Here is a 25,588-nt window from a genome sequence, read left to right as displayed (position 1 = left end):
GAATGCCTATCGTAAGTTGGCAGCTAGCACCCACTGAACGCTAAGTAACTGCATATATAAGTAAGTGTTAATTAGTGACGTTTTTCGTCCGTCACCACTTCGTGTTAAGCCGTTCGTCCTGTGTTCTTAATAGTTATATTATACAATCGAAGCATAACTTTCCCGATGTCGCCTACGATGAACTTTCAGTAATCTGAGCGATTGTGCCTATATATAATACATGGAGATGACACGCGGCGCAACTTTGTCGTATTTTGATGGGTGAAGCTCTGCCTTCCGTAGCTTTTTTTTTCCCAATTTGTGTGCGCCTCCGAGTTGGTGGATGTCAGGGCCGCCAACGACGGCGTATAATCGAATCAAGTTCCATAAAAGGCAGAGCACTTCATTTCTTCCGCGCGGCCCTATTTATGTCGAACCCCACTCCCTTTTTTTCTTATATCGACGTTGTGCCGATAGAATGATTTTCTCCTGTGAGCGCTATAAAAGTAAAATAGTGTGTTTAAGAGGGCTCGTGGCAGACACTGGTTTGATTTCCAGATAAATAACTTGGCGCTATTTAGATCGTTTAGCGCTGAAAAGGTCTGTTAACCTATTTTCGTTCGCATAAACGAGCGTTTATTACCTCTATGCTTTCGTACCAGTTTCTTCTGAGATAATGTCGTCGTAAGGAACGTTGTCCATAACAACGTCCGTTTTAATTAAAATTCGCCCATTGTATAACGACACTTTTGAAAGCAATTTTATCCCGTAAACTTTTTTTTTGAAAGAAGTTCTAAAACGAGCACACACTATTACGCCTGCAATTACATCTTCGATATTATGCGACCTTTTGTTGCATCTAAATGGAAATAATAGCGAAAGCATTTGAGGAAAAGTTGCGTTAACTGCACAATAAACGAATTGCAACTGTGTGTGCCTCTGCATAAAACAGGATTGTCACAAAAAAAAACGTTCGACAATTGTGTTTTCGATAACAGCATTGCCATAATAGAAGCTCTTGCTGTTCGCCAATTCTCTATCGCCAATTTGCCGGCTTAACAAATCATCAAGTGCACTTAGAATTGCTTGTTCTCTTGCCTTGCAAACAAACCATTGACAGTGAGAGAAAAAATCGCAGACGTAATAAGTTGCGAGCTACTCTGAACGAACCCGATGAATACGTGGGCAAGAGTCTTTTAGCCCTGGCATGGTTCTATCGTGTTTGCGTACATATTTTACTGCTCCTTTCAGAACGCTCGGTCCTGGCCTAAACCGCATGGGATGCCATCGACTTGTACGCGGCTCTCCGCGTAGCGCGGAACGTTTTACAGTCGTTCAAGTAAACGACGAAAAGATGGTATTCGACTTCGATGTAAATGTTGCCGTAGCCGATTTTAACGAATATGAAACCCATTCAAACGAATCTATTATGATAGCCTGTTTCCGATTAACGAGCCCACGAAAAAACGCTTTCAATCTACGATCAACTTCAGACGTTAACGTTTTAGCTGATCTAGGCAAAGGTACGTAAAAAGGTGCGCAACACTGCTATACGAGGCAATCTCGTTCAGTGGCTTTTGTAGGACGCTCGAAGCGGGCTCACATTTGTCAGTCCTCGATTCCTCTGGCTCAGTGAGTTAATTGGATGTTTCAAAAAACCAACTGCCCAACCGCGCAACAGAGGCCAGCCAACGAACCGACACGGAAAGGTGATAAAAGGACACTCACATTAAAGTCGCCAAACTATAGAAGATCACATACTGGTTCTGCTAATTAAACGGTAACATCAATAAACGGTGAACCGGGTAATGAGTGTATTTTTCTCTACAGGGCTAACCTTTATTACGAGTTTGCAGCAGAAAGTATGGGTCTGACTAAAACTATTATTAAATGTAGAAGATTCTGCAGAGTGCATGCTACGTGTGCATCCAAGATGCATCCAAAACCCGACAAATTATTATATATGAACGTGCGCTGTTTTCGACACTTTCGAGATTACGTCTATTGACGACGTGCACTTTTGCTAGCGATACCATTAACTTCGGGCTATGCAATGCGCCTGAGGGAAAATAATGGACGGTCGATCATCATAGCATTCCTTTTTCCTTACAAATAGGTTTTTATTTGTCAGCGCGTCTCGGTGGCTCGGTAAGTCAATGCTTCAAGATAGCCTTGCTTCAATTGTTTTACAAACGAAGGCTGTAGTCAATATTCCTCCATTGACACAAAGACCTGTGCTACAACTAAACAGGTGTTGTAGGCGGTTCTCAGAAGTTGTGAGAGCGTGTCGCTTAAACTTCCGTTCACCGTCTGGAGCAAGGTAATATCGGGGGTGGAGTGGCAAGAATGGGCCCGGCAGGCGGACGTCATCTCAACGACGTCCCGATGCAGATCGTACCAGGCCTTGGCGAACGACGGACAGCTTGACAGATCTACTCTTAGGCCTATTGAGGTACGCTGAACGACGTCGGTCGCGCGTTCGTATCGGTTCGTGCTGTTAGGAACAATACTAAACGTATTAGCGATTGTATGAAAGGAAATAGTGAAACGTCGGGTCAAGTGCAAGTCGCGATGACATTTATGTTCACCATAAATTTGGCAGACCACCTCTCAGTGGAGATCGAAGGCCGGTATCGAATCTAAGCAATTGTTTTATGTCTAATAGATGACTATCAGGGCGTAAATGACGTTGAAGCAATCACGTTCGTTCGTTTCTCCGGTCAATCCGAAATGATGGCTACGAATTCGGTATAGTTCTAGAGCTGTGCCAAACTATCAGACCGATAAAAACTGCGAAATAACTTACTGCGAACAAAAATATCTGATAAATAATGACCAACTAATAAAACTCTGATTGTTGGGTTGCTCGCTGCTGGTTATGTTTGCATCCATTTAAATCGATAGAAAGAATAAACAAAACTATATTAGTAAACATAATACCATAGAGAATAATGAATTACATTACGCTTATGTTCAAGATCACATGTCACAGATACTGGGTACGTCCTGTGCGACGTAGACACCATTGGTACAGCTATGCCGATACGTGGAACTACATTATTATTGTCGATGGAGGTAGTTTCTCGCTCGACAGAAACGTTCCAGAATGGAAAAGATGTTTGCAAATGGTTTGCGGTTGCCAGTATTCGCCAGCTGTGGTAAATGATGAATGGCGTCGTATTGCCGAGCATGTTTTCGAGTACGATCCGAACGTGCCGGCACTAATCGACCTTAAATAAAATTAGCATTGTAATTTTAACCTGTCTCGACAGAAAACCACAAGCAGACCTATTTACTTCTTCCTTGCTTTCTGTGTTCATTTTGTTTATCGACTGAGCAAATGTCATTTAGTGCAGTTTCTAACCGTTTCTAAACGTCGACGACAGAATGATGGATTAATGTTGTCTTTTGACGATAAATGGTAGGTCGATTTGATAGAAAGGACCCGAAGACACGAAACTTTCACAAAAGGAGAACCAAAAGACGGTCGAAATGCGGGCGCAATGGAGCAGGGCTAAAGCATACGAACAGCATGTATGTACAGGCACGCACAGACATAAATGTCTATAAATATATATTTAGATATATGGGCGAAGTAACACGCGATCGAGAAGTCTTCCCTGCGTTATGTTTATAGTGCATCAAATCACGCCTGGTCCATTAGCCGTTTGAACCATGGCTTAATTCAGCGACTTCATATCTAAGCTGCCTGACGAGTTTGCCTAACAAGGGCAAATTTATGGGGCGCTAGTAGTACCCTGTATGAACTGCAGGCTGTACCATATCTAATATTGTAAGGTGTCGCTATAAAATGCTGGGACGCTACGTGATACCTGATTTCATCCTTGATTGACACAGTGCCCCTTCGCCCTTCTAGCGAGAATAACCGCTGCACGTACTATCCATACGCGTGGGCGGTCAAATCAAACAGCATCTGACCTATTTAAATCAGGTTGACATCGCCCTTTTAGGCGTGCACCCAGGTTCTCGTTCGGATGCTGACGCACGTAGCAAGCTTAGCTTAAAATTAAAATCGCATATAGGAGAGATGTATAAAGAGATAAAGGTGGGAAATAACAATCAAAATAAAAAGAGCTACCACTACAAAGCATTGAGTGGGTACCACACGGTACAAATCTGTCCGTTCAGAAACGAAATAGTTGACCAATCAAATGCGATAAAATGTTCGCGACTACGGGAACGTCAAAGCTGTTTGCCGTCGCCAACAATGAATCTGTGGCCACTCCGCAATCGATTGCAGTACAGTTCCACAGACGAACGCTGGTTAACAAAAACATACCTAACTAATCAGAGTCTACAACAAAACTGGCTAGCTCTTCTTTTAGCTGATGGCTATTCTGGATAGAAGGTATATTTGCGGATAGATGTGTGTGTGTGTGTGTCATAGTGTGAGTATTATAGGGTTATGACGATCACAGCAGTAGTTTTGTTGCGCGTTTCTAAATCTAGCACCTTGTTCTCAAGATGACCATCATCGTCACCCGTGTGGCTTGTTTCGTCTGCGTGGATGCAAGTATATCGGTTGTGTATGAATGAAGATGGCTAGTCAATTACTTAATATCATTCACAATTAATGGCGCACGTTTCTCAGTTGACATTATTATTCTTTCGAAGACTCGCATCGAAGTAAATGAACCTAGTTAATCGGTGTCCTGCGCGAACTATCGAAGTGTTGGATGAGTTAGAACTTTGCAACAATTAGACGGCAGCTCGCAAGCACTCGCTTCAACCTCACATGTGTGCGTATTAGGTCGAGTAACAAGTTTTTGTAGTGACCGATCGATGGCATTAGCGTCGACTCAGCTAACTGTATATATCGTTTCTTAGAAGATGATTGATTACTTTGACTGTTGGGTGTGTGGTCTGTTGCTTTCATTAAGCTGCTGCAGTTGGACGTGATGCTTGAATGCATTCAGCCATTCAGCTCGAAAAGATGCGTCTTCGACATTGTCTCCTTTACTATTTGGAGAAAAAACGCTACCGGAGTAAAAATAATTCTTCCTAAAGTCGGCAACAAACGTGCGGTAAGTGTTATCATCTGGCGGTTTAAAGATCTCAACTCGGAACGTCAAATTACGTTCCGGACGACGACAACAAGCGAATGACAGTTAACTTCAAACGTTACTTAAGCAAACGCGGCGGAGTCGACCTTAGAACTCTATGCACAGTTAGGACTAAGCCAAAAGACTGTTTTCAATCGTCTGTAATAACTAGGAAAGATACAAAGCGAAGTAGGTTCCCCTAAAGTCAATGACAATATGCCTTTCATTACTTGCGCGATAAAAAGAAAGTTACTTCTATGCCAGATTGTTATTGGCAATGAAAGGCTGATCTCACACGACACAAACGATAAGAAGTAAACCCGTCCGGTTTGATAGCACCGCTGCATTTAGTGGTGTGAAGACAGAGTTTTATACCCCGAGAAGGTTACACAGGAGAGACTGTTTAAACCATGGAATTGAAAGAAAAGGGCTTTCCACTGAAAAAAAACGATGCGTTGTAGATTGCTGTAGTCAGCACTAGTGTACCCAAATAGTGAGATTTCGCGCGATTCAGTGTACGGCCCAGACTTCTCTGTATGATTGTCGCCTGTTCTGCTTGATGCAGCGTAATGTGGAAGACACTCTTCAAAACAGTGTGCAATTGGGTCGATGAATTGATCGCTTCTTCTTTTCGCTGTTCAGAAAACAACAACTTAACCTTCTATATATATATATATATATATATATATATATATATAGATTGATAGGAACAGACACAGAGAAAAAGTATTTGAATTGAGTTTTTCTTATGATTTGCTTTTAAGACATTATTTAAACAAAGACAAACATTTTAACAACAACTATGGCATGTGCCAGAACTGTCATTCCTGACGATAACCATTGTTGAACACACCGCCATCGAACGCTTAAAACTTCATTTCTGGACCACTAGATAGTTAATTTTGACTATTAAATTTTGGGCTTGTAGGAGACCAAAAGTGTGAAGAAGCCGAGGGCTAAAAACTTCAAACAGTGCAAAAAGGCACACAGTCTCGCAAAGGCTAACTGTTAGAGCTTACCCGGGTGATCTTATTATGGTAATGAATATTCTCCTTTTTAAAACGGGTGTTCATTTTTATAGCAAACACCTAGGTGTATCAAAAATGGATTTTTGAGCTATTCTAATGAACTCTCGAGCCTTTTTCATCCAAATCCTGTTGTGGATTCTTCGGTTCGCTTTATAATGGTCTTAATAGTGTTTTCTTCAGAAGCCGCATGAAAATCGGCAATAATGTAGATCATCGATTTAGGGAGAGAAAGGTTTTAGTACCGCAGGAAATTAGCCTAGCACGGAAAGACTTGCCAAGGGCCGATATTCGCTTAAACCCGTTTGTCGAACATGACGAGTTTGACGAAAGAACTGGCTGTCGTCTAGTCGGAGGTGTAGCGAATGAACGCATGCCTGCTACGACAAACAACCCGCCAAAGTTTTGTCCCATTTAAAACCATTTACATTATTAGGGACGTCGTAAGAAAAGTTAAAAATAATCGTAGAAAACCAATTGACCGTTGACTGCAGGGATATAATTTTTTTGCTTGCTATCAAAAAATCTCAGTAAAAATCAATAGGAAATTTTAGGACTACTTATGTTGTTTAAGCGTGCACTTGCCTTACTGCTACTACGACAGAAATTTAGCATTTTGAACGAGTACACTATCGAATTATTTTCCTTTCGTACCACATATAGCCTTAACAAAATAAAAGGGAAGCTGTCTTCTGAAGACAATTTTTTTACGAAAGCCTAGAAAGTATTTTAGAGCTAAGCGTTTGAAAAGTCGCTCATAAATATCGACTTCCCCATGCGGAGTTCTCTTAGAACAAATCACTTTGATTCGCTTCTCTCACGTCTCAGAGTAAAAGACATTATGGATGATAATTACCATCGTTGTGTACCTAATACATAAAAAAACAGAAGTTTAGAAGGAACCAGTAAGCCTGTTACTGCAAACCGTTGCACAATATCCGAATAGAAAGAAAGTGTCGTATTTGCCTATCGCTCTGTTACCAGTTTAGAATACCGCTTACGTCTCAACCAGTGAACACCTTATTGGGAGATGTAGCCTTTAATTGTGAGCCTTTTTATGGTGGAATTCTTGTCCCATGAGCGCTCGGGCTATCTTTCATTTGTCATATATTATCAGTTATTATCGATGCGGCCCCAAAATCATTATTAGGCAACAACATGAATACGGCGTTTTTTTGACAAAACGTTTAACGGAACATCTACACAGACTAACGAATATACCATCCTTTATGTTATAGGGTTTGACTTATTCATTAACGAATGCCCAAATTCGTTAATGAATCAGTCAAACCCTATAACATAAAAGATGGTATATTCGTTACAAATGCATAACAGCTAGAATTCTTGATCTTGCGAGCGGTTCCGGTTCACCATTTGTAAGTTGAATTGTTAAAATAGGTTGTCAATATAATCCCTGATTATCGAGAAGGTACGAATCACCAGAACGAATTATCCACTCAATGTTAGACTCGTCGAAGTCCGTTATATACGATTCATGCGTTACTAATAACTGAAAATGTACGGGGTCGTGGTTTCGTTCTTTACAGGACTTCACCCCATGTACTGGATGATTTGAGAAGCTCGATACGTTTTTCATACCTTTTTACTGCTTAACGCCAGTTGACTCTTTACTGTAATGTCGGCTGCTATCTCGGAAGGCTAACATGACGCATGCGCTACCTTAAAATGAAATTCCGCCAAAACAACCAAAATCTGCAGCATTTTGACTAAAACTCCAAAAGCTTTGTTTTATATTTTTTAATTGGTTTGTCTTATAGGAGGATGTCTCTTGTGTTTCTATTTGTTTAACAAAACTTTCAGCCATTCATTACTTGTAAGTTATGAAGAGTAGAGCCAACATGCGAACTCTTGCGAAAATTTCATATAAAAAATCATACAACTATTTATGACAAACAACAGATTTAGTGTTTAAAGTTTCTGTAACTTAAATTTAGCTTAAAGTTTCTTTAAACCGAAATTTCAATAATATATCTTCGAGCAATTCAGACTTGAATGAACAGACTATGTGGATATCAGTAAAAATGTTCATGGTCAACAATTGATTAATACCTGAAATTCCCTAGTAGTTGTGCCCATATCAATATCCTCCACCTCTATATTTACCATTGTTATCTTATTAATGGTATTTGTTTGCACACAGATGCTGAGATCAATGCTAAACGTTATTATTACAAGGCATATTATGGCTGTACAAAAATTGCCAACAATATGTAACTATTCGAATATTAAGCCGACCATAACCCCTTTACCTATATTGAGTACAGCTTTTCAATACACTTTTTGGAAGGATACGACGAACAGTCGCAGTATCTTTTTGCAAACAAATAACGGGTCTCTTAACGGGGTCCCTCATGGGTTAACCAGCTACTCAGTCGTCGTTCTTCAAGCAAACACACTTAGACACACTCATCGGCACAAACAACGATAAAAAAACACATGAATTATACCTCCTCGTTTTCTCAAAGCAGAATGAGACTCGCATTGACAGGCTGTTGTCGCCTTCATTGGTTTATCTCCCTCGGATAGCTTCGTTGTAGACAGAGGTGAAAGAAGGAAGTCATGACGAAGGCGGCGGTGGTGGTGATGATGATGATGGAACCGGTGATGACTCGATGATTATGGTCAGATTGCGCCAAGTAGCTAAGAAAGTGACGTTATTACCTGCAGTCCTGCCGGCATTGAGGCAGCAGGCAATTTGCTGCTTATTGTTCCTTGACTATGTGGGTCGATTATCCTCGCAAGCAAAGGTGTGGGCGAAAAAAACGCTTGGGCGTGTGGGCTGGTGATGAGTAAACCCGCACAGGATCACAGTGGCGATGAAGTCGTCTCTCGATGAACTGATAATGGAATTTTATTAATTGAGTGTAAAAGCGAATATCTATCACCATCACCATAAGAGACGTTACATGTGTCAATGCAAGCTAAGAGAAGAACACATGTGACAAAATAAGATGGGCTACAGGGACCCAGTTCTAGTGACTTAACCGCGTTGATTTCATTTTAAATCAATGTAATCGGGAAAAGAAGATGCGCAAGGAACTAGAGGAATTAAGCTATTCGATGAGTAGTGCAAAGCTTAATTGTTTGCAAGCTGCTTTACTTCCAGGAATGATCTTCTGCTTGATGGCCAATTTTGCCACCCATAATATATTAAGTACAACACTATTAGAAATTAGTTCAGGTGCAGTTTAACTCAAAACCCTGTAGAGCGAAAAAGGGCATTTCGATAATTTCCGTAAAATGCAACAATGATCTAAACAATTTAACCAATCACATTATTATTATCATATTACAATCATTTATAGAAAAATGTTACTTTTTTTTTATAGCAAATACTTGTATTTGCTGCTTTGGGCGTAAGCTATTTCAGCAAAACCCCATTAAGCTTTACCTGTGATTAGCGTTGACCCAACATACCAGTCTTCGGTGCTTCATCTACTGTGCGATACGAGTAATACTTAAAGCTCTATTGGCGAACACCAACAGCACACGTCTTTAATCTTCCGCAAGTCCACTGTCCCTTGGATCTACCTTGGATCTCTTAGCGCTGTTGCTGGAGGACACACCTCATGTTGAAGGCAGATGCGTAGAGAATCACGCCTTTTGTATTTTCAAGTCATGATGTACAAATTCTTAAAATACAACTCCTAAGCGGTAGGAAAAGGTTAGCGAAACGTCAAGCACATCGCCGGTGGGCCATGCGGCAGCTGTACCATTTCTGCCGACAGAAACTGAGCGGAGACGTCTTAGGTATTCAGCGTAAATATATACTACGTGTTCTCGACCAAACGGAGAGAGTAACGATTGCCCCGATATTGTAACCCAAATTGTTTTATATGAATACTCTATGGTGTATCGAGCAGTGGCTAGTTTTTAATGAATGCGCGAAGTCCGCATGTTACGGCGAGTCGATGTGCTTCTTTCAGCATAAAGTGTGGATAAGCAATGCAGCTGCAGGTATGTCCGTATGCTTAGAGACAAATGTTCTGGTATCTCGCTGGGAATGTTTATAACATACTGATTTGAGTACACCTAATACTGAAATGAACTTAACAGATTTTCATCATATACGTTAGCAGTGGCAATTTCCGCTATAGAAGTTCGCCTATAGACATATTCTATTGCATTGTCACGTAGTAAAATTTGATACTATGCGATCAGATTTGAGCTTTTTAAAAGATCGAAGTTTGACGTTTGCTCGCTGGGTAAATTTTGCAAAGACATACATTATACAACTAGTGAACCTCATACAAATAACATTAAAAACGCCTGGTTACTTTCAGAAATGTGTTCAAGCCAATCGGACGGTGGTTCGGCCTGCGGCCTCGTCCACAACGGCCCATAATCAAAAATGAGAAGGACGTACTACTGGAAAAGGCATTTAGGTCCGCTCAGGGTATTAAAGGTGCCCAGCACAAACCTCCGGCAGATATCGTAAGTCTACACCTTGACGCGTTTCTCCTAAACAATGTACGACAGGCCATTTCGTGAGATAAGCTTTATTATTTTTCATAGAATGACAGAAGGAAACGATAATTCTAACAAGGTTACTAATAGTATATATGTTTGTCTTTATATATTTATATTCCACCTTAAATAAGATTTTTAAAATTTTTTGCACTGCGAGTAGACTTTTTTACACAAAATATATTTCGGTTTTAGAATTTTACTACAACTTACAACGAAATTTACTTATCATAAACATATTTTTTTATACAATACCATTTCTATGACGATTAAACACACACTTTGAGAAGAAGGAAAATATAACTTCGAATAGATGCATGTACATACATGGCAGTGAGTCAAGCATATTATTATTTCGTATAAATGGTAGTTGTATTAAAACTTTCAGGCAATTTATTCAGAACCACTTCCGTCACCACTCGGCCACACAGTACCTGTTTCGGCGAGCAGAATATATTCATTAACAGCATAAAATAGTCCGCTTCTTTTTGGAAATTACTAGTTTAGCTAGTATTATTTGGTGGCCGAATTCGGTGACTGCAGCCATAGTTGGCTTATTATACAGGCACAAACCATACCATTGTTTCTTCTGCCCATTCTCGCAGCCAGCAGACTCTTCGAGACTACTACACATTGTATAAACATGATAAAAATTTTCTTTACGGGCAACAAAACTTCACACAGAGAGATTTTACAGCCACAACAATAACATAGACCCTTCATATTTTCATAACACGCAGTCGAACCTGTTATTACTTGCCGCATTTGTTTAACTAAATGTTTTACTGTTTAAAACAAGCTTGTCTGAAATTAGGGAAACCTGTTGTTCTTATTCTCAAGACAGTTCTGTACTATTGTACAAAACGTGTACTGCGTTAAGGATGGTCTGTACAATGGACGTTTCGAAAAAGCCCGCGCGTAAACAGGCTGATCAAGCGCAGTGAAGTAGTCGATCGCAAAATGGAGAGATGGCGAAGTAAGGTTATTCTGGGGGTAACATGCAGACTTCCGGGTATATGAAGGTGTGGTGGGGGCACGAACGAGCTCGGCTGTTCTTCTTCAGGCACTGTAACTGATAGAACTGCAAAGGCCAATGACGCCGTGAACTTAGACATTCAAGGGTGTTTACTTTGCAAAGGTTACACAAAGCAATTAATGCTTTGCTTATTCCCCCGTGGACTTAGCCACCGATTCATGGAATTCCGTTCATTTGGCTCGCGCCTAGAAGGAACAGAGCAACTATAGATGAATCGTTATGATGAAAGCCTCAGTCTGGTGCGAATTTTGTCTGGAACAGCCGGCAGAGTTACCATCAGCTTAGCCGCGTATTGATCTGCGTCTTTACATATTTATGTGATTATCTCGATTATGTGTTTGACCTTGTTGAACGCATATTCTCTACGGTACATCTTGTAAAAAAAAATAGGTTCGCTACGGCGTCTGCGACATAAATGCAAATTCTCCTTGCTCCATGTAAAAATTACGAGAATGTAGTGTCTGATCCTGATCGGCTACGCTTGTCTAGATAATTCTGGCTTCTTTGACGTAACCGATCCCGCACAGCAAAGCTAAACAACAACTACGTTTAAAAAAAAAAAGTGTCATCTGCCGAATAGCAAAAACTATCGCTTATCACATAATTAAGAAGAAGCACTTAGAACAGTCTATGTGTACTGTTCGTCTAAACATTAAATTAGACAATGTTGTCATAGAGTGTGCCTCGGATCTATAATGAGAAGCAATCGAAATTTATGCTTATCGCGTATCTTAAAATTAAGCTCATTTAGTCGTATCGAAGGCGGGTCAGACCATGTGATCGAGGCGGTATTGAGTTACTACCTATTTTGAATCAGTTTTTAAGAAAGAACACTTCCGCATACCCGTACACAAACTAGCATATGTGTAGATATGCTGCTACAATACATTGTAGTAATGGCAACATTACGGGATTTCTTCCCTCGCCTCAATTTCGTTTATTTAGTGCAGCTCAACAGCGGCCAACCGATAAGAATCGGCTCTCCACTTTGGAGTTCGTTTATTCGTAGACAAGTACCTATATCCGTGCGTCTACGAACCTAATCTCTCACTGTTTACGGTCACAGAATGGCAAAATTGACATGATGAGCTAGCTCGTATGTTCGGTATGGGTTCTCACTTATATGAAACAACGTGTTCTAATACGGTGTACTTATAAGTGCGGGGTACATGGATTCAGTTTCGCTAGCATATCTTAATTATTAATAGGTTGAATTAGCGGTTTTCGTTAGGGCCGACAAATGGTGTTGGGGTAGGCTTGACCTGGCTGATCGTACCTTCCCAACAGATTGCTTTGACTGTGGAGCGTAGAAAGATACCTGTCCGACATAGTCCTTTACTATTTTCGCGCTAGAGAAGAAGTACTGCCAGAACAAAACGAATTGTTTGTAAAATCGAAAACAAACGTGCGGCAAGCGTTATCACCTGTCATTTTTGGTTTAATCGAACTAGAAGTTTCAACTTGCACGACAAGTGACGCCACAACAAGTGAACCGCAGACACTCCTTCCTGCAGACAGTTAGAAGTGACTCGTATTAATATTTTTAATGTTCCGCATACGTTAGAAAAGATTGTGAAAGAAAGAGGCTTAATTCTCATGAACTCAGTGAAAATGATAAAAACTATCTGAGAATATTAACCCGAAGGAGTAGACCTCTCTACTTCGGTGCCACGAAAAAGTATTTATGATTAAAAGTTGCACCTCTTCATATGGTAGGATAAGAGGGGAGTGCTGTTATACTCAAATCCCAGAAGAAAACTGCGAGAGACCGCTACGCAAATCTACTCGTCTAGCTGAGCCGTGAAGTTTACAGAAAAAGCCTTGGCCTGGCAAAGGACGATCCCAAGTGGTATTACTGCGTGATAAAGCTGCATCGCGTACTGCTTTGGCAACTCAGCGAGCGTTAACGGACCTCGAATAAAGAGACTCTGCTTTATGCGGCGTATGTCCCCAGCATCGCTGCATCATTTCTTCGGGTCGATGCAGCGTGGCCAGAAAGGCAAACACTTCAGAACGGAAGCTGAAATCGACAAGTCCCAAGAACGAATTCTTTCTGTTTCGCTGGATATGTCGAACGAAAAGCGACTCATTGACCAAAATAAGTTCTGCTTTAAATGCCGAAATGAATAAGAGTGGCGAGAGCATTCTACTTAACCTAATATATGTATTTTCATGACACAGAACAGGTGCTTAATTAGTTTAGATAACAAATATGTATTTATTACTGTGACATAAATATGAATTTCGATAAAAATGCATATCTGTGTGATTTCCTGTTCCAATCGAGACAACGAGTACCCGTCTAAAGTGGGCATTTTATTGAGTTCCTTAGAATCTGAATAAACTTGGCAATGTAATTGCTCCGTGTTTCAAGGTAGCTTCCTGACAGCCTATCGCCGCTGCCCATCGATCGACTAATTTATAGCCTGCAGACGAATTCGCTCGCCTAATCCGCCAAAAAATAACTGAGTAAAATGTAAGGTTTATTTGTTTAATAGTATTTGCCTATTCGCCGACGCTATTCACCTGATGTCTGTTTTAACTTCCCAAGTTCAGTTGGATCGTGTGCCACACTAAGCAAAAAACTCAAATGTAAGTATGAAAACCAGTCTAAGTTCATATGTTTCTACAAAATCCCTGAGTATGCGTCTTAGTGAGTCGATTCGTTCTGTACAGATATTGTAACGGGCGTAATTTATTTGCAAGCTCGATCGGTTACGTATCGTACGTAGAATTGTTCACCCCTATAATAAAAGCGGGTTTCCAAAATGACCTATTTACTACATAGCAGTATTTGCTATGCATTCAGCTGTGCATATAGAGATACGCGAAGTAACGGGTGCTAGCTTGTGGTGATGTGTGTGTTCAATTCTGGTACAGACAGTTTTTTAGTTGTATGCAAGATGGCCGCGCTGTATACAACTCTATGGTTGGATGAAGAAAGATATATCGGGCAGATGCTCGCTTGCAGAGCTCTGATGTGGGCAGTGTAAAGTACGCCAAGGAGAGTGGGGCGCTGTGAGAGCTTTTCGTCTAGTTAGGGGGGCATTGACTGAAGTGCTGGCCGTGGACGCTAGCTCCATCTGCATCCAGGATGAGCAGACGTCCCTAATACGTTTTCTCTAGTATCAGTTAATGTCCCTCCGAAAGTCTAGGTGGCAATAAATATAAAGCACAGCTGGACAATCCTGGACGGCCTTGACACCAGAAAGAGTGGACAGTAGGTCTGCCGGATCTCATGTGAGGTATTTTTTAGATTTTTCAATGAATAAGCTGAATGTGGGTAACTAGTGACGATAGTGAGAGAAAGTGCTCTTCTGAAGGAGACAAACAAGCCAAGTAGAAATCACCGTTTCGATCGGACGAGGTGCTAGATTTGTCCATTGTTTCCGATGGTTTTGACCTTTTAAAAAAGAAGAGCGATAGAACACGTAAACGTATATATTATGAGTGCACAGGTAAAATTAGCAGAACTGCTTAGCGACGTATTCAAGCTTAGCCAGCTGTTAAATGAGCTCAAACACAGAATATAAAAGAAACATTCGATTTTTGTCTTTATTTGAACTTAATTCACTACACAGAATCACTGTAAATAAATAAAAGCATGCTTGACTTATATTATCCTTTTCCACAGCTAGCGCAAGTGGTCCCACTTATAGGGCTGGCGGAGCGAGAAGTAGAGCGTTGGTGGAGACAACGGGCCCGCGCTGACAAGCCGACATCGCTTGACAAATTTTCAGAATCCGGTTGGCGTTGTACCTATTATGCTGCCGCTTTCGCTTATGGATGCTGGTGTCTATCCGATAAGCCATGGCTCTGGGACACTATGTACTGCTGGTAAGTTCACTTTATACTGAAAATTGGAGAATGGTGGTCTTCAAAGGGGTCATCCAATAGGTATTCGTATGTAAATATATACATAGACGTATTACAGTAGGTACATGTGCTCTTGGCAAATCCTATGATTTTATTGCATCGCTGTCTAAAACTATTCGTAAATTAAACATGTGTGCTTATCGGCTATTTGCTTACAGGTATGATTTCCCACATCACGATATGACCAACGATGTTTGGTGGTATTACATGATTGAGTTAGGCTTCTATATTTCGCTTACGTTCTCCCAATTCCTTGACGTCAAACGCAAGGACTTTTGGCAGATGTTCGTTCATCATATCGTCACAATTATGCTGATGGCCTTCTCGTGGACGTGCAATCTCACGCGTATCGGCACGCTGGTACGTCACGGCACTAGGCACGCGGACGTAGTTAAAATCTAGACGCGTCTAGTGGTTGAGGTTTACGAAAAAATATAAATTTATGGAAACTGGGCGGCTTCCGAACGCGCCGAGAAACGAATTTAAACTATTTTTGACGCTACTATTTAAATTGTGATAGTTTTTTTGTTCGTGATAATAATCTACTTTGCACCAATAAGTTCAATAGAAAACGTTGCTAAGTAAAATGTTGGAGTATCCTAGGTTCCTCATGGCCTAGTTCTGCATTAATTAGCCTTATGTGAGGATAACTAAATTACCAAAACTGGTCTGTTTCAAAGCGCTTTGGTACTTGACAACGATGCCTATGTGTTGTACGTCTCTCCTTCTGTTCGGAAACGTGCTGACGAATACGTTTATTATAATAGACAATCTCGATATTTGTGCAGGTAATGTTGCTACACGATTTCGCAGATGTCCCTCTCGAGGCTGCCAAAATGGCGAAGTACGTAAAAAAGCAGCGCGTGGCTGATTTGTTGTTTGTCGTGTTCACTCTTTCATGGATCGTCTCCCGACTGGGTCTCTATCCCTACAGGGTCATTTATTCCACAGCCTACCAGGCCACTTTCGTCATCGAAATGTTTGCGGCCTATTACATTTTTAACAGGTTCATATCCACAAATGCGTGAAGTAAACCTTTGTTCCAAAATCGAAAATTTACATTTACCCCTTTATAGAGATCTGAATGTACCTACGCGTAGAGTAATGATCTGTTAGTTCGGCTCGATGTGAGTCCTCTACTCTAGTAAATTTCAAATATATCGAAATCATGCACTTTTGTTCAAGAGAAAATATATATACAAGGACAATGGTTGCTATTAGAATTTCGCTAGCTGAATTGATCGTATAGTGGAATCTGGAGTTTTAATAAGGAATGATTATAGGTTATAATCAATAAACTGGTCCTTTTTTTTTGCTGTACGAATGTATACGCTCATCCAATTGCAGTCTTTTGCTGGCACTTCAAGTACTCCACATTATCTGGACGGTGTTTATCGTAAAGATTGTCATTCAGGCCTTGACCAGCCCGGGTGTGAGTACCGTAAGTATGCTTTGCAGACGCTTCTTGTTTTGTCAGTTAAGTTACTGTATCACCTTATCTAAGAATAAATGCGAATCTTACACCGATGCAGACTATATTTTAATCACTAAGAATATAGAAAATATCAATAGAAAAGAGAATAATGTGTCAAGAACAAACCTTTGTGTTATTTTTAGTTTTTTTTTTCGTTTAGTTGTGTACATTTCAAGTTACATGATTGTATAAGGGTTTCATTTTGCGTGATAAGTTTTGCCCTCGGTTGGTACCAGTGGCATCAGTAAGCGCTGATAGTCACAGATATTGTCGCAGACTGAATGACTACTCTTTAAAGCTAACTGACATTGTAACGAGGTTCTGCATTGTTTTGCGGATAGCCTCAGCGCAAGTATGTTGTTCTGCTAGAATCTGCTCTTTTTTTTCTAAAGCCCGTTGGGGGCATATTTAGTAATGTCTAATAAAACGAAAATAAGTTGCGCTTCATTTTTGCTGTCATCGTATGTATTGACGTTGAGTTATGCACGTACCATCTTGCACTTATGAAGCTGAAAAGCTCGAATGTGTCTGCTCTATGGACTGCTAGATATTAAATGATCTGTAATATTAATATTCTGTGAGCGATGATCAATTTTATCCGAGCAATAAGTTCCATTAGGCGATACAGGAAACATAGGAAGCTTATAGCGTACTGTGTACACGAACGCGCTTACTATCGACTGCGGATAAAGTCAAACACAATTAATAATGAAAACTCGAGATTAGAGGATAAATGTTTGTTATTTAAACAGCGGGACCAACATAAAACGAAGCGGTCTGACAAACAGCCAAAAATAAATACTTCCATAAAAATAGATTAATTGAAAAACAATTTCGCTACTTCGATTCGTTACAGATTAAAGATCTTCGTAGCGAAGACGAGTCATCTACCTCTGACGAAAAGGAAGACTAGACCCGGCAGCACGGCACTGAATAGTTAGCGTCTTGACGAAGTTAAGCATTAAACGCGTAACTTCTTGAGGCTTCCATCATTTAATATCACAAGACGGCATCTTGCACAGATTCGCTGCGCAGTATTCATTATCGTGGACGAATTCGTCCCTCGGGTATTCACCGTTAAATCTGCTGAAAAATATTATTTATAGACATTCTCATGTATGATGTAGCACCATACACACATGTTACTAGAGTAATAGCCAACATGCTTGTCTCTACGCACTCCGATTGAGAAAGTTACGCAAATCCGGACATCCAAGTTATTGCGTTCAAACTTCCAATGTCACAAAGCGGTGTAGGGTGTACTACTCGCAAGAGGGCGCTACAGCGTAAGTGTAAAGCAATGTGACAATTCGACTATAGGAATCAATGACTAATTTCACACCATATCTGATACAACAATGTTGAAAACGTTAGTTCTCATTGGCTACACCACGCAGATCGAAAGTAGTGTTGATCTGCGGATAATTCGCCAGATCGGAGAAACTAGAAAAGACGAACGTAAACCCTGTAGAGTATGAATCTTCCGACAAAAAAAGATCAGCCACTGACTGAGAGGAGGGGTGGAGGACTTGGTGAAAGGAGGCCGATAGCAATATTTACTAATGATACGTTTGAGATAACCAGTGAAAACCGCACCATCGTATAATGGTGCCGATAGATATGTAATGGTATAGTAAACCGAGGTGGATTTCGCAATGCGAAACAAGCAAGATGCTAGATTACGAGGGTGATAGGAGCACCGCGACGATGGTTTGTCTATACCACAGTTTAGGAGTGGATTTCCGTTGAAGGAAGGTATGGAAGTGAATATCATTTGTGTTTGATGGTCATATCAGCGAGACAAGTGATTAGATGGTGAAGTAGAGCGTGATCGATGGCCACTGATTGATCTGCGCATCGCATGTGCGGCCTCCAAGGACAAATCTTGCCCACCTTTGGTTGAACAAGAACGATTGTGGAGAGTACTATCGCAGATTTGTACCTGTTGTATTTACCTACGGTTCATGTCAATGCACAGCGTGGTTTCCCTGCGGTGCACCGATATGGCTGTGTAGCTTGTCATGTGCTTTATCTGTCGGCCGCGGGCTGATGCAAACGACGACGACGACGACGAAACTTAGGCTAGCGTGCGTCTATCTGAGTGTGTGCTTGTATCAAAGCGTATGGGAAGGGGGCTCTTAGGGCGGTAGGCGTTTGGGCCTGTATATAACAACATGGTTATCTTCATTGTTGTTATATTATTGATAACTGATGGACGGAATAAAGGAAACCGAACGGCGTATTATGTGTGAACTTTATCTTCATTAATACATTTACTAATAGACGAAAAATACAGATTTAGCAGCTCGCTAAGAGTGCGCAAACAATTAGCTGAGTAGAAGAGAGGGGAAAACCAGAACGTATACAAAGATCGATCTACATAAAAACATTAAACGCATATTACCCAAAACGTATAACAATTACACGTTACGATTTTCTTAGCCGTGCAATTCAACGTTCTTAAGACAATAAAAACCATAAGCAAAAGCTGAGAAAAAGCGAAAGACAGGCATTGCGTGTTGATACGGCATATATAGGTGATCGCGCTGAAACCCCCATGAGAACCCATTCCGTCAACCAGCAACGTTCCAACATCATATTGCTTTTATGCTTAGCTGATTCCGATTTTCCGAGATCCTTGTTCGTGTTGATAGATTTGAATTAATGAAATACGATTATTTGTAGTACTTTGTTAATGATACAATTACTGTTACTTCTACTGATAGTATACTCATTCTGACTTGAATGCAAATGACCAGAACTAGTAGAAGTACATAGATTCTGTCTAACAGAATAGGCGATAAGTATGTTAGAACAGCAGTGGACATGAGTTGTAGACGTTAGTGGCGTAACTATATGAAAATACCGTATATCTGTATAAAATATATCGAAAGTGGCCATCTAAACTATATATACTAGGGTATATAAATAACAAAATCAATTATTTCTACTGGCTATTATTCTTGTAATCAACTAGTAATGCTCAGATGCACTGAGGCGGGTCGCCTGATTCACAGCTCTGATCAACTTTTCCAGTACATTTCTACGGGGTGACCAGCAGTAGCAGCAGCAGCAGCGAAAACAACAACAGACATTTAAGATCAGTGGCCGAAATGCTAGACCTCTTTTTCACTCACTGGTTAATCGCAAGGAAGAACGTATTTGATTATACACGCACTAAAAATCAAATAAACGTATCCAGGTCAGGTAAAAAAAAATGCGATGAATGGCAAGAATGAATGAATTAAAAAATATATCGCCACAAAAAATACATCAATAGGTCGCTGCTCATTTCTGTAAATAATAAGTCACAAGGATCGTTTTCTACTTCAACCGTTTGTAGCCAACCTTTTTCCTATACTTAAACGTTGCTCCGTTCGATCACTGGGGTTCTGTTAGATCCTTCGTAGAGAATCCTAGCAATTATAATAGCAATCATGATACAAAAAAAGATAAAAATGGTAACCGGAGAACGTTCGCAGCCGGGTCACCAGTTTAACCGATCAGACCAATGAAAACGAAGTAATGCACAAAGGCGAAAGGATAAAAATCGAATAAATCGTATAACGAAAGGCTATGACATTGCGTTAATACGACAAAATTAGGGAAGGAAGAATATACACAACAAAATAAATTATATATAAATATACAGAACTGTTCTAATGCTGACGTTATTACAATAAGGTGCTGTAAATAAAAAAAAAATATATATACAAAGCCAGTACAGGAATTTGCATATATTTTTTTAAGCCCGAACACCTAGGTATTGAAAAGGAATACACGGTTTGAATTTTAACCTTGCGTTTCGTAGGTTTTTTTTATGTATAGAAGATATGGCTTTAATAGAGATACATTATCCGGGCACGACAAATCTTAGTACAATAAATATCGATGCCTTAGGTAGATTCAAACGTATGTTGGTATATTTCTGCCGATTCTTAATATGATAAACTGCGACATTAAAATCCTTATTGTTTGACGAGGAACAGTTAAATGCAGGTAGATGGATTTTGGCCTCATTGGTATTCACTGTTGACTTCGAAAGTATTTAGAGCAGTTTTTTTAAACGTTACCAAATTGTTTATGTCATACACCGAGCTTCGAATCATTAATTTGTCCGAGATCTTTATAATAGTCTCAGCTGGTCGTTACATTATAATATTTAGACGTATAAATAGGTCATAAAACCGATAACGGAAAGTGAAAATTAGGGTCTGCAGGTTCTAATGTAGTAACTATGTTTAGAGATGAATGAGAGTACTCTAGTCTGTGATGTAATAAAATGCCACTACCTTGTCTAGACATTAGAGAGGGGTTCTGAAACTCATTCAAGAGCTTATGCAATAAAAAAAAACTAATCGAAGTTTGAAAACGATACAGGGTTAGATAGGTACTACACTCAGGTAAAAGTGAAACAACAGTTCAGGTAGCCGCTGTTCGTGCAAAAAATTTAATATGTGCAGTCGTGCAATTTTACTCTTTATTTGAAGTAGTTGTTATTATCTTTTGGTCGTTCCCTGACCTCAAGCTCGATTAATTCAGCTGGTCGCAATACGACCTCAAAAAAAACTTTCATACGCTCCTGAGGAACGAGCGATTTTACTTGCAGCCTGCGAAGAAGTGTCGCCAGGACAATTTTATCCTCCTGAATAGCGAACTTCTGCCCTAAAAAATGAAATTTCGTGCCTGTCAGAGCCACCAGTAACCGACGAATTAAAATCGTTGCAATATAATCCGTGTTTATATAAAAAGAACAAGGATCAATTTAATGATAAGTACTGCCAAATCTTCATCCGAAGAACATTATGTTCTAAGTGCTTGTAAGCGATGAAATGCTGTTTTTTATTGTTCGTTGTATAAGTTCGGTGCTTATTATTAGCTGCTTATAATTATTAAATGTCTAATAAATATTTCTTATTAGAAAAATGTATGCACTGTATCTTACCCACGCAGTTCCTCGGCCCTCCCGAAAAAGGTATGAAGGCGTAAGGCTTTAAGTTCGCCGCATTTTGAGGAAGAAAGCGATCAGGATCGAACTTTTCTGCATTCTCAAACACCTCTGGATCTCGATGAATATGGAAGATATCGATGAAGACAGTGACTCCAGACGTCAAATGATATTCTCCTGCCATCAACAAGTTGTGTATGACATGATATTATCGAGTGCGATTAATATAATTATATAACATAATAGCTCTTAATCGCTCGGCCTTGTTTTGACAACATACAAATGTCGGAGAAGAGCCTTTGATATCTGTGTGAACAACTACATATAACAGTAATATACATGTATATATTTATCAGTTTTATTCAATATGCCGACAATAGTGAATTTTAGGAATATAAAATAGTGGCTTCATACCTATATTACATCCATGTATTACCTCCCGGGCAATCAGCGGAGCCGACGGATATAATCTGAGCGTTTCTTTAATAACGCATTCAAGATACTTAAGTTTGTTTAGGTCCTCGGTTATAATGGCTCTTGTACGATCATCGCCGAAAACTCGATCTAATTCATCGTGAACCTTCGCCTGAACTTCGGGATGAAGTCCAAGTAAATACAGTGACCACATAAGAGCTGAAAGATTTAAAAAAATCCCTTAGTTGTATATTCTATTTGCATAAGGTAAATTTACTCGTAGCATGTTTGCTATACGTAGCGGGATCCAATGCGATTTACGCATGGCCTGGCTAAGTGAATAATATGCGAGTGGAATAAATAAGTTGAATGAGCTGTCGTCAGCGAAATAACTCAAAGTTGCAGAAGATATCGCCTAGCAATATAGCCGCATTAAGTTGTGGCACTTCTTCCGGGCAATGTCAAGTTTTCTGAATTATCTGTTTAACAGTAACGCAATTCGTTGCTGGTGAGCAACAATGTAAAAATCACTCAGCTTGCACTGATCACTCTCAAGGTATTCTACGTGGAAGTCGAGAAATACCAACTCACCTACAGCGACCGTATCGTGTCCCGTAAATATGAACGTGTCTATCTCCTCCCTGATCTCTTCCATCGTCGGTTCCTTATCCTGGAGGTGTTTTGTCAGCAAGCTATCAAGTAATGGTCGTTTTTTCCGTGTAACTCCGCTTTCGTCAGCGACTTCTTCGGTCAGAGATGGCTGTTCTTGCAGTTCCTTCATCCTTATCGATATTACCTGGGAAAACGTCATGGAGAAAACGCATGGTAATGAAAAGATACGAATCGCTGCGAGTTAGGGGAGTTCTAGCACGTTTCCAGTTTCGACGCTACAAATCCCGTGTGCTTGAAATAGTTTTTGATTCTAATCTAATTTGCTATATTCTGTCTTTGACCAATCAAATGATATCATTTACCTTACGGGTAAATTCGTGCGCAACCTTGAGATTACGGAAGTATTCCCGTCCGCTAGGAGAAATCCGGTATATAATGTCTGACCATAGCCAGGGAGTTAAATGACGCTTCATGTAGCCTTCAGTTATCAGCCGTAAGCTGTTTATATATTCGTTTTCTGTACGTTGCGCGTCTATTGATATGCCCATTGCCGTCTCTGCAACACCATTTGAACAATACATCATAAGGTTGTGTAGATAAAAACAATTAATAACCAAAATTTGTCGACATCTAATATTTTAACAATTCATTATAGGGACTCTGTTTCAAGCAAACGAAGAGCTGTACTCAACTATCGAAAACTGGGTGAATTCAAAATAAACGCATTAGGAATTGAAGGCATGCAACAACATCGAGAAGTTTTTTTAGAAATAGATTCTATAATCCTAAAATATCCCCAGCTCAACGAAACTACAGTTACAACAAAGTCAGTTAACGTAATTCAGCCCCAAATCGCTATCGTTGTTTGGTTAGGTCGAGAAGTTACTGTAAACTGAATGTTACGGAACGATTCACCGTACCGCAAATGATATTTAGAGCGCACTTTCCAAGGTAGCTGAATATATCGATCCTCTTATTTTGCTGTTCCAAAAGAATTTCGGTGAGTTGAGCTGCTTGTTTATTCATGGTGGGCATGAATTCTTCCAGGATATTGAAGTGAAAGACGGGAGTCAACATCTTGCGTTTACGCTGCCACTTCGGTCCATTGCTGGATACAGATTCATAGTGCAAGTATATTAACTTATAGTTAATCGCTTAGTTGATAAACACTACGGCGCCCTTGGGCCTTTCTAACACCCTATTATTATTTAAACTTTCAAAAATCATTTATTAACTTCTATTTGAGTTTTTGCTTCCTGCTTGCATTTTCTTGCATTCTGTCAAAATGACCATCAATTAGGGCTTGTCATTTTTCTGAGCGTATCGGAGGGCGGACTCCCTTATTTAGGGGGGCCAGGGGCAATATTCACCTTGTAAGTAGTCCCTGTCCTAGCCAAGTTTCAATGAGAGCAACTTCTTTTGCTTTGTAAGTTTCGACCGTGCTCTTCAATAGACAGTCAGCTCTATTTCCCCGCGTCAGTACAACGATGGGTCTGAAAGTGAACCACATGCGGTATAGGCCATATGATCTATATTTCGAGGTCAATGAGTCCATTAGCTCGTACAGGGCTGTAAGTAGATTAACACGATCAAATCAAACGATTAGCGAAAAATAGCCTAGTAACTTACGTAAAGTAAAACCGTGTGCTACAAGACGTGACGTGCAATCAAATACGTATGATGAATTGTGAAGTAACGTTACTATGCATTGCAAGACTGTCACAGTGCTGCACGATATAGTTGTATTGGGCTGATCTTTGAGCAGGCCTTGCCAGCAGTTTATGGCATAGGCTTCAATGGATATTTTGCCTTAATAAACTCCTTGTTAGAATTTCAAGAACAGGCGCTTCTAACGAACTTTATAATAGTCTTTTGTAAGTATATATGTGTATGAATAGATACTGAGTAAACTGTCCAAGACATCGGCGGCTACGAATTCTTTCAAAGGAGAAAAAGACTGTCTTTGCGTCGCTATCGGCAGTATAATTTCAAACGATGTGCATAGCAAACCTAATTTTATGGAAAAAAAACAGAATACAGTACCTTGACCGGCTCGCACGTTTTTCATATATTGTTCCATGACGATATAGAGCTCAGACCCAAAGGGCCAGAAAATGTTGAGAATTGAAGGCTGGGGTCCAGGGATTGGATAGGCAATAATAGTTTGGCGACGCTTAAGAAACGCTGCCACGTAGGCCGTAATCAGCGTAACAGTTATTAATTCCAGTATCAACAGCCAGCTTCCAACGTACGTCATTGCTCCAACTTGAGTACACAAACAGCGGCAAATCCAGATGAACCTTAAAGTCAACGCTTCTATAAATTCGTTAGCCGTTTTAGCGGAAAAACGTAGAATTAACACGCTGTTAACTGAAATAAGACAGGGTCTAGCTATGCGATTACGGGTAAGACTGATACGCTATTTTCATGGCCAAGTCGTTGTGGGAGGCCGTTTCAAACAACAAAAATGCCCTAAACATGCACAAAAAGAATAAGTAAATTTGCCAATAGAATTAGGGCATTTTAATAGTATTCTAGATTAAACCTGTTTGCTTAAGCACAGTCTTTTGCGCACGGAGAAAACTGAGCCAATTTGTGCCTTTGTCTGTGTCGCCTCTTAACGCAGTTGTCCACCGTCCTTCTACTAAGCGTCTATTTTCTTCAATATCAAAA

At 40.1% G+C, this 25,588-nt stretch overlaps 2 protein-coding genes across 6 annotated transcripts in view; one reads left to right on the top strand and one right to left on the bottom strand.

The window, feature by feature from the left end:
- schlank (ceramide synthase schlank) overlaps positions 1-19,183 on the top strand; it is a 26,738-nt gene extending 7,555 nt beyond the window's left edge. The window contains exons 2-7 of the mRNA XM_022831077.2: positions 10,372-10,522; positions 15,226-15,428; positions 15,626-15,827; positions 16,256-16,473; positions 16,815-16,908; positions 17,798-19,183. Coding sequence (XP_022686812.1) covers positions 10,372-10,522; positions 15,226-15,428; positions 15,626-15,827; positions 16,256-16,473; positions 16,815-16,908; positions 17,798-17,854 — 925 coding nt within the window. The 3' untranslated portion in view covers positions 17,855-19,183. The remainder of the gene's footprint in view (positions 1-10,371; positions 10,523-15,225; positions 15,429-15,625; positions 15,828-16,255; positions 16,474-16,814; positions 16,909-17,797) is intronic.
- LOC111259234 (cytochrome P450 4V2) lies at positions 15,353-25,588 on the bottom strand. 5 transcript variants are annotated; one of them, XM_022831072.2, is made up of 9 exons: positions 25,461-25,588; positions 24,959-25,231; positions 24,286-24,484; positions 23,836-24,023; positions 23,278-23,471; positions 22,895-23,099; positions 22,304-22,522; positions 21,887-22,066; positions 15,353-15,444 (listed from the first exon to the last, which is right to left on the bottom strand). In XM_022831072.2, exons 2-9 carry the CDS (start codon positions 25,170-25,172, stop codon positions 15,440-15,442), a joined length of 1,404 nt encoding a protein of 467 aa, XP_022686807.1. In that variant the 5' UTR covers positions 25,173-25,231; positions 25,461-25,588; the 3' UTR covers positions 15,353-15,439. The 5 variants fall into 5 exon arrangements, with proteins under 5 accessions (XP_022686807.1, XP_022686805.1, XP_022686804.1 ...); XM_022831070.2 differs by lacking the exon at positions 15,353-15,444 and adding an exon at positions 20,726-21,606 and having other exon boundaries at positions 24,959-25,215; XM_022831069.2 differs by lacking the exon at positions 15,353-15,444 and adding an exon at positions 20,726-21,606 and having other exon boundaries at positions 25,461-25,587.

Source organism: Varroa jacobsoni, unplaced genomic scaffold (genome assembly GCF_002532875.2).
Source record: "Varroa jacobsoni isolate VJ856 unplaced genomic scaffold, vjacob_1.0 scaffold_310, whole genome shotgun sequence".
In the NCBI taxonomy this organism is placed as follows: Eukaryota; Metazoa; Arthropoda; class Arachnida; order Mesostigmata; family Varroidae; genus Varroa; species Varroa jacobsoni.
The sequence above is the reverse complement of the archived record's forward strand: the minus strand, read 5'-3'. Positions and strand labels throughout refer to the sequence as shown.

What these genes read in the sequence shown, in the direction of transcription:
- LOC111259234 (XM_022831070.2), bottom strand. Translation starts at nt 25,172, where the DNA reads ATGACGTACGTTGGAAGCTGGCTGTTGATACTGGAATTAATAACTGTT. An exon ending in CGCTCTAAATATCATTTGCG is followed by an intron (nt 23,472 to 23,835) that starts GTACGGTGAATC and finishes ATGGTGTTGCAG; the next exon opens with AGACGGCAATGGGCATATCA. An exon ending in AGGGCCGAGGAACTGCGTGG is followed by an intron (nt 21,607 to 21,886) that starts GTAAGATACAGT and finishes TTCATTTTTTAG; the next exon opens with GGCAGAAGTTCGCTATTCAG.